General features: G+C 45.4%; 3 protein-coding genes across 5 annotated transcripts; all 3 read left to right on the top strand.

Annotated features, from left to right (window-relative positions):
• The first annotated feature begins 440 nt into the window (after positions 1 to 440).
• Positions 441 to 3,723, top strand: rpl23 (ribosomal protein L23). Its single transcript, XM_027017874.3, has 5 exons — positions 441 to 535; positions 1,307 to 1,390; positions 1,895 to 2,023; positions 3,054 to 3,167; positions 3,600 to 3,723. The coding sequence occupies exons 1-5, from the start codon at positions 523 to 525 to the stop codon at positions 3,680 to 3,682; spliced, it is 423 nt and encodes a 140-aa protein (XP_026873675.1). The 5' UTR covers positions 441 to 522; the 3' UTR covers positions 3,683 to 3,723.
• Positions 3,724 to 3,871: 148 nt separating this feature from the next.
• dnaaf19 (dynein axonemal assembly factor 19) lies at positions 3,872 to 5,564 on the top strand. Of its 3 annotated transcripts, XM_081711376.1 has the most exons (4): positions 3,872 to 4,430; positions 4,525 to 4,625; positions 4,848 to 4,945; positions 5,054 to 5,564. In XM_081711376.1, the coding sequence occupies exons 2-4, from the start codon at positions 4,535 to 4,537 to the stop codon at positions 5,561 to 5,563; spliced, it is 699 nt and encodes a 232-aa protein (XP_081567502.1). In that variant the 5' UTR covers positions 3,872 to 4,430; positions 4,525 to 4,534; the 3' UTR covers position 5,564. The 3 variants fall into 3 exon arrangements, with proteins under 3 accessions (XP_081567502.1, XP_026873676.3, XP_081567503.1); XM_027017875.3 differs by having other exon boundaries at positions 3,872 to 4,625; positions 4,813 to 4,945; XM_081711377.1 differs by lacking the exon at positions 3,872 to 4,430 and having other exon boundaries at positions 4,491 to 4,625.
• A 253-nt stretch (positions 5,565 to 5,817) lies between these two features.
• LOC118242032 (Ig-like V-type domain-containing protein FAM187A) lies at positions 5,818 to 7,182 on the top strand. The gene has a single exon (XM_035530252.2). The coding sequence runs from the start codon at positions 5,818 to 5,820 to the stop codon at positions 7,075 to 7,077; it is 1,260 nt and encodes a 419-aa protein (XP_035386145.2). The 3' UTR covers positions 7,078 to 7,182.
• Positions 7,183 to 7,465: the final 283 nt, after the last annotated feature.

The raw sequence follows: 7,465 nt of genomic DNA, 5'->3' as shown, positions 1-7,465 counted from the left end.
TTATCCAAAGCAACTTACATCTATGACTGAGTACAACTTGAGCTACTGAGGGTTAAGGGCCTTAATCAGGGGCCCAACAGTGGCAACTTGGCACTGCCCTAAAAAGCATTCAGGCAAGTCTCAAACAGCAGACCTTTATCTCTTTAACCTTCTAGAGTGTGCACATTTTTAATAAACTTTGCCTAGGCCTCTATGACAAAAGTGGGATTAGTCGTGGTAATAACAAGGTAATAACGACTAATTGCTATTGTGTTCTTTCCCTAATAGTCTTATAAAATGCTGGCTATTCTAGCTTACTCACTATTAGCTGGCAATATTAGTATGCATTATCAAACTATTTATTTACATAACAGAAAGGCATTCAAGGATTAAAGTTCATTGCAATACGATACCGCTAGGGGGCGACACAACACGCGGCCGCTAGGGGGCGACATAAAGAGCGCCGCGCTGAGCTCTGTGGTGTGCGCAGCTTTATTTCCCAGCGTTCCTTTCTCCTTCTTCCTTTTCCCCGGTGCAGCGGCGATGTCTAAGAGAGGTAAGGTGCGAGTAACTAAATCCACCTTAATCCTCGAATCAGACACCATTTCTGTGTCTAAAATGCAGTCTTATCGCTGCGATATATATGGGAGCGTACGAGTTTGTGTGTATTTGGTTTTGCGTCCTTTTTTTTTTAACTTGAAAAATGTCGATACAGGGTTGTCGCTAATTTAGGTTAGCTACAGAATTTGCGCTGTCCGATTTCTTAATGAGGAACATTGATATGTACAAATATTTACAAAACGCATGTGCGTCTGTTGTAAAGTGTTCTGCAGTTTCTCTTATTTGAATAACCAAAGGATCGTGTGTAGTACACGTTTGTACACGTCGTTAAGCTAGGCTAGCTCGAGTGAGCTGGCTGCTCCATCCTAGGTTAACGAGCGTTGGCATGTCTAGCCAGCGTTTCTGTGCGTGGTAGTTTGTTGCTTAGTATGGCTACTAAGTTCACATATAGTGCATGTGGCCATTGCCAGATTAAGCTTTGTAATGGCTAGCTAGCTGACTGAATTGATCAGAAAAGGCGCAGAATCTTCTTGCCTACGTAGCTCAACCAACTACTGTACTTGGAAGTTCATGTCACACATCCGAGTTAAGCCAATTTCTGCGGTATCGTCGGGACGATTAATCGTCGATGACACTAGTCGATAGTGCCTTGTAACGCATGCACTTGGGCTGCCCGACTTGTGGCAGTGATGCCTTCGGCTTTTGTCTTGTTGTCTGACGTGACTTGGGCGTGAATGTCCAAGCTAAAGATGTTCATTCCTTTCAGGACGTGGAGGGTCATCTGGAGCCAAGTTCCGCATCTCTCTGGGTCTCCCAGTGGGAGCGGTCATCAACTGCGCTGACAACACAGGTGTGATGCCCAGACCCCAACGCCGCAACAAAACCTTTGCAGACTTGAGCTGGGGGGGTCGTTTTGGGTCGACTGTCAAACAAACATTTCAAAAACTTTTCTCTTTTCAGACATCTGTAGGCCGTGTGTTGTCTGTGTTAACCTTTACTCCTCTAAAAATTTCCTAAAGTAAGAGCTTGCTTGCTCCTCAGTGCTGTGAAGTCTCTGTATCTCCTTCTAAAAAAGCCCTTGCTCTGTCTGGCCTGTGGCTGAGCAAGGTGTCGTGGAAGGATATAGTAAACTCCATTGCTTTTGGGTGAGATGGCAGTGTTTTAATTGTACTGTTTGGTCTCAATCCGTGATGGGACAGATTTTTTGTGAAGTGGAGCGTTGCATGTTCCTGTCTATTGGAGTTCATACACCTCCCCTTGCCAAAGTGAAATACTGTTAGTTGTACGTGCAATATCTGTTTGCAGTGAATGTGTAATGTTTGTGACCAATCTTTGCCGACGCTTTCCTTGTTAGGTGCCAAGAACCTGTACATCATCTCGGTCAAAGGTATTAAAGGTCGCCTGAACAGGCTTCCGGCTGCAGGTGTGGGAGACATGGTTATGGCCACAGTGAAGAAGGGCAAGCCAGAGCTCAGGAAAAAGGGTGAGTGATTCAGCTGTCCAAGTGCTCCATCTCATGTCACAGCTTTCAACTCATTGTGTGAGTAGGGAGTTAGCGTTACTTCATGTATGCTGCAAGCACAGTCACCTGAGTTACCATAGAGAGTGCTCTTATACGCAGTACTATACTCTTAGAGGAATACTTCAAGCCTAAACCGCAGACAAGTGTCATCAAACAGATCAGTATAAAATGGTCTTGATGTATTGTCAAATGAAAAATAAAACCAGCCTGTAACTGCCCTGTAGAAAGCCAACGATATTTTTATTCTGATGTTTTGTAAGTTTAAAACCCAGCGTTTGGCAACATCCTAAAACCCCTTTAAATTCCTCTTGATGCTGAGTGAAATGGTTGTTTGGTTTTTGGGGTCAGCACTGGCCTATTGCTTTACTTTGGAATACCTTGTAGTTGATTGTCATGTGACCAGTCAACTCCAGTTGCAGATGGTTGTGAGATTGGACACTTGTCTGAACAGTTTGTACACCTGTAGCAGTAACTGCCTCTGCTTGAGTCAGCATGCCTTAGAAAGGCACAGTGCTTAAGACCTCATCATATGTGATCAGTCTCGGTGTTGTTTACACCTCCTGTGAAGTAATGTAGTACAGCAGTAAGTTATGCAATGGTATGACTGAACGGTGGAACATATTGCCCATCTGACTGAACAGTTAGCCAGCCAGCATGGTGCTCGTCAGATTTGTAGTATCTGGTCTGAGATTGCTCTGTGGTTTTGTAGTTATTGTTGTACTGGTCTGAGACTGTTGTGCAGGCTAGTCATGACCCCAGACAGTAGCTATGCAAACTCACTGTTGCATGCAAGTCAGGTAAGGTCCACCTGGTTGCATATTGTATTGTTTATGCAGAGTAAATGCATCTTACTCTGCATGTCGGGCTTCGCCTCTACTGCCCTCTGCATGGTTCCTAAACAAACTGGAACCAGATCGTTGGGCTTCTAAGATTTGCGTGTGTGGATCTTGCATTCCATCTCGGAGATTAATTCCTTCTCTTGCTTTTGCAGTGCATCCGGCGGTGGTGATACGACAGCGCAAGTCGTACCGGCGAAAAGATGGCGTGTTCTTATACTTCGAAGACAATGCCGGGGTCATAGTCAACAACAAGGGCGAAATGAAAGGTGGGCTGGTGAAAGTGCTGCATCTCCTTCTAAAAAAGCCCTTGCTCTGTCTGGCCTGTGGCTGAGCAAGGTGTCGTGGAAGGATATAGTAAACCCCATTGCTTTTGGGTGAGATGGCAGTGTTTTAAACGTGCTGTTCAATCTCAATCCGTGATGGGACAGTGCATAAATCAAGTGCATTTTTCTGCATTCACCTGCTTTGATTGGAACTGATCACTGTGTGCAAACCAGTTTCTGTATCGTGGATCAGTGTTGAGGTTTATGCTGATAGATATGATATATGTACCAAAGACATTCATCATTTTAAAATGGAGCCTCCATCAGTGAACCAGATCAAAAATGTTTAAACGTTTGTTTTAAGCCACAGCTCCTGATCCTGTTTTAAGGTGTTAACAGAAACGGGATAGTTCATCTCTTGTTGTTGTTTCTTAGGGTCTGCCATCACGGGCCCTGTGGCGAAGGAATGTGCAGATCTCTGGCCCAGGATTGCTTCTAATGCAGGCAGCATCGCCTAGCTACCATCGTGACCTTTTCAATAAAATCTTTATAAAGTTCATGAATGTGTCTAATTTTAACTACAAATGTTTTTCTGTCATTACTAAATGGCAACATCTCAGATGATGTGGAAAAGGCCTAACGCATTCATGGTTTTGAGCAAGTGGATTTTTGTTTTTCCCTCTTTCCCCTAATATCTCAGTATGCCAAATCACTTACAGGTTTGTAGAAAACCTTCAGAATGACCTTTTTAAACTTTGTGTTTCGTTTGCTTACTCTGCAGTTCAACATGCACTCCTGGTCCCAAAAAAAGGCCAAACCCTAAATTGTATAAGCTTTTGATGGTCTCAACAAATACTCGGGAAAATAAAGAACATGTTGACATGTATGTTAGAATTTTATTTTAAAATTTTAGATCTTAGTGGGGGGGGTTTCCCTGTTTTTTAAAAACAAGATAGTCTATACGTAGAGTTTACATGTTCCTATCACAAAAAAAACCGCCCCAACAGTTAACTGCAGCAATGAGCACAGGACCATTTGATTTGGACCATAAAACTTAAATTAAGGTCCTTCCCGTTTATAGGCAGCAGCGTAAAGGCTCTGGACTCGTTGGTCAAACTAATATTGCGATACAAATTAAACGTACCGGTTACCGTGTCCAGAATCGCCGTTTCCATCGTTGCTATAGTTTCCGTTTTGTTTTGGAAGGCTAAGTCGTGGCTAGGCCGGATCCCCAGCATAGCGGAAAACATTTACCTGCGCTTTAAAGTAAGTATAAAATCATTTTAGTCAGCTAGTCGGTGTTTGGCCCCACTCGGGAATGGAGAAATCCGATATTATTGATTTCTCGGCACTCGAGAAGGAGTTGAAGAATGCGCTGGAAGCGGACAAGAAATATCAGCGAGAAAACGATGCGAAGTTCCGAGCCATTCATCAAAAAGTTGCCTCTTATGAGGAATTCAGGTTAGTAAACCCATTTCTCTTCGTTTTCGAAGATAGACAGCTAACCTTCATCTTCTAACCGCTGTAAGATAACCACGAATATTCTGCGTTATATAAACTGAGCTACTCTAACGTAGTTGAAGTGAGTTTGGGGGAAGTTTCTTCCCGGACGAGTCACCAACGCTGACCTGGGGTCGTTATATTTTAGGGATATTGTACTGGCATCCCATCTCAAATCCTTAGGAAAACACGACACAACCTCCGCGCCCCGAAAGCAGCCGTGGAATTCAGTTGCTGTAGGTTATAAGGAGCGAATGGGAGCGTCACCCGACTTTGTCCCCGTGAGTTATATATAGTTATATTGCATAAACAACAATAAATACTTAAAATATTATTCACGACATCTCTATGGGTCATTGCATCTTATTTCCGTGTTGTCGATCTTCTAGCCTCTGCAGGCTGACTTTCAGCCAAGGACTGCGTCGGAGTTCAGCAGAGACTGGCGCAGGTTTGGTGGAAGTTGGAAGGAAAAGTATGGTCTCCTCATCAGGCTGGGTGGGGAGAGGTTGCAGGGAATTTTCCGCGCGGAGGTGGGCTTTGGGCTTCTAGGCGAGTTCCTAGTCGTCCTTTCCCAATGTCTGTTGCCAGGGGACGAGGCAGTGGCGATTAGCTTGCTTGAAGGCCTGTCAGAGACTGGCCGCTTTGCCCTCAATGTGTCCCTCCTGAGCCACGCTGAGCAAGAAGCTTGTGAAGGTCTCTTCCACAGGTTGTGGGATGCAGTAGGGCAGCCCTCTGCATCCCATCACAACCCTCGGTGGATTTATTCCGAGGATGAGAACAAACCTTCTGGCTTGTCTGAGGCAGGAGAAACACAGTGTCCTGAGCTCACCTCAGAGGTTGAGGTTGCAGGAAAACTCAAATGTCTGATGGCAAAGTATGGACTTTGTGAGAGTGCATGATGTTTTCTTCAAGTTTTTTTTAAAATTCCCTGTGAGAAAATAATCTTTAAGTATTCTGTAATGTAAAGTATTCAATGATGTAAAGTAACTAGTTTACAATGTCTCTTTTATGTCTGATATATGATATGATTTATATATGACATTGCTAGGTCACAATGAGAAAACAGCAGCACCATGGTTACAATACAGCACATGATAACTTTGGGAGACACTTTAAAATCTGAGTGTTTACAAGCAAGAAAAGTGGCATAGTCATGAGGGTGAGTTATGAGCTACTTCTCCTGTGTGCTTGGACACTGTGTCCTTGGCAACCGTCTGCCTATCAAGCCCCTGAGGATAAAGAGGACATCTTCACCACCAGAGCATGTCCCGCATTCCTCGTGTTCGAGAGCGCCGCATACGTGGCAGACATGACCATTGAGTTACCTTGTCGGTGTAAGCCAGAAGACGCACTCTCAGTAGTGTGGTACTACCAGAAATATCTGGGCACCCAGAACTCGCGGGTCCTCACTGACTTCGCGGGCACTGCAGTTCTGGACTCGTCCAAGGTGGGCAAAGACCTGGCACTGCGCTCCCGCTTCACCATCCGCCTCTTCGGCCTTCTCATCTTCATGGTGCAGGAGAGCGATTCGGGGTATTACGTCTGCGGCACGCCCTCGGGGGAGTACTTCTACGGCTACGAGGTGGACGTTCAGCTCGTCCGACATGTGCGCTTCAACAGGAGCCTTGTTCAGAGAATCGGAGCACAGGAAGCCAGTACAGGGCAAACGAAGCCTTATCGAGTGTTCACCAGCTACTGGCCCTGGTCCGTGTGCGACCGCTGCGATGTAAGGGGCGAGCAGACGCGAGTAGGTCTCTGTTATGTCATGAGCCAGTACCTCCAGGTGCGGTACCTTCGCCAGTCAAGCAACGTGATCTCTTGCGGCTCTGCGGCTGTTCCTCTGAGCTTCGGGCTGGCCGACGGGAGCCACGGGGCAGAGGTGGCCGTGCAAAGCTGCCATGCTCCTTGTCTTCTGAGCCCCACCACCAGCCCCCAGCAACAGGCTCTGCTGGACTTCCTCGCTTACGCTGAACCAAACTCTCCGAGACAGCCCGTCTACTACCGCAACCACCCGGCAGAGACGGACCTCGTCCTCTCCTGTCCTGGTGCGACAGCCCAGCAGGTGGTGGCATGGGACAAAGGTCCTGTTCCCCTTTACCGTTCTCACTACATGGAGGGACAGAGGAAGAGCCAACGTGTGTTCATAGACAGCAGACAGAACCTGCACTTCCAGCCTGCACACGTGCAAGACAAGGGCACGTATTACTGCTGGCTCAGGGGCAGGAAGGTGGCAGAGATCAGACTTGCCGTGTATCCACACATGGGCCGTCTACGCAGGATCTCTGACCCGGTGTCTCTGTTTGCCCTCAGAACCATCCTTATTAGCTATGCATGCCTCACTGCTGTGTTTCTCCTCATAATATCTGTTAGATTTGTTTGTCACATTAGCAAGGAACAAAGTACTTTGGATTAATTGGTCTAAAGAAAGAAGAGCTGCAGTAGTGGTGTTTCTGCTTTTTTTTCCTCTGTGAAAACATGTAACATTGCCCACCCTTTTTAGTAAACATATTTTCATCATTGTTTGTCCTGGGATGTCTTTATTGATATGATGAAAGTCTAAACTTGAAAAGTAAAGAAAAATGTGTGATACCTTTACTGGAAAATGTTTGATGTTACAAATGAAACAGCGCATCATTCACATATCTCCAGTTTGAAAAATTCAATTATAATCAAATATATAATTATATAATATCAAAATAAATTACAATCCAATCCAGATTTTCGTTGCTGATTATGTATTCTCCTCAGCGGTACTGTCTGTTGAAGTAGAGGGGAACATGAAGACTCCTTTCTTGAGAGCG

The sequence above is a fragment of the Electrophorus electricus genome, chromosome 3 (assembly GCF_041902795.1).
Source record: "Electrophorus electricus isolate QZ-2024a chromosome 3, ASM4190279v1, whole genome shotgun sequence".
Classification (NCBI taxonomy): domain Eukaryota; kingdom Metazoa; phylum Chordata; class Actinopteri; order Gymnotiformes; family Gymnotidae; genus Electrophorus; species Electrophorus electricus.
Note: the sequence above shows the minus strand (reverse complement) of the source record. Positions and strands in the feature narration are given on the sequence as shown.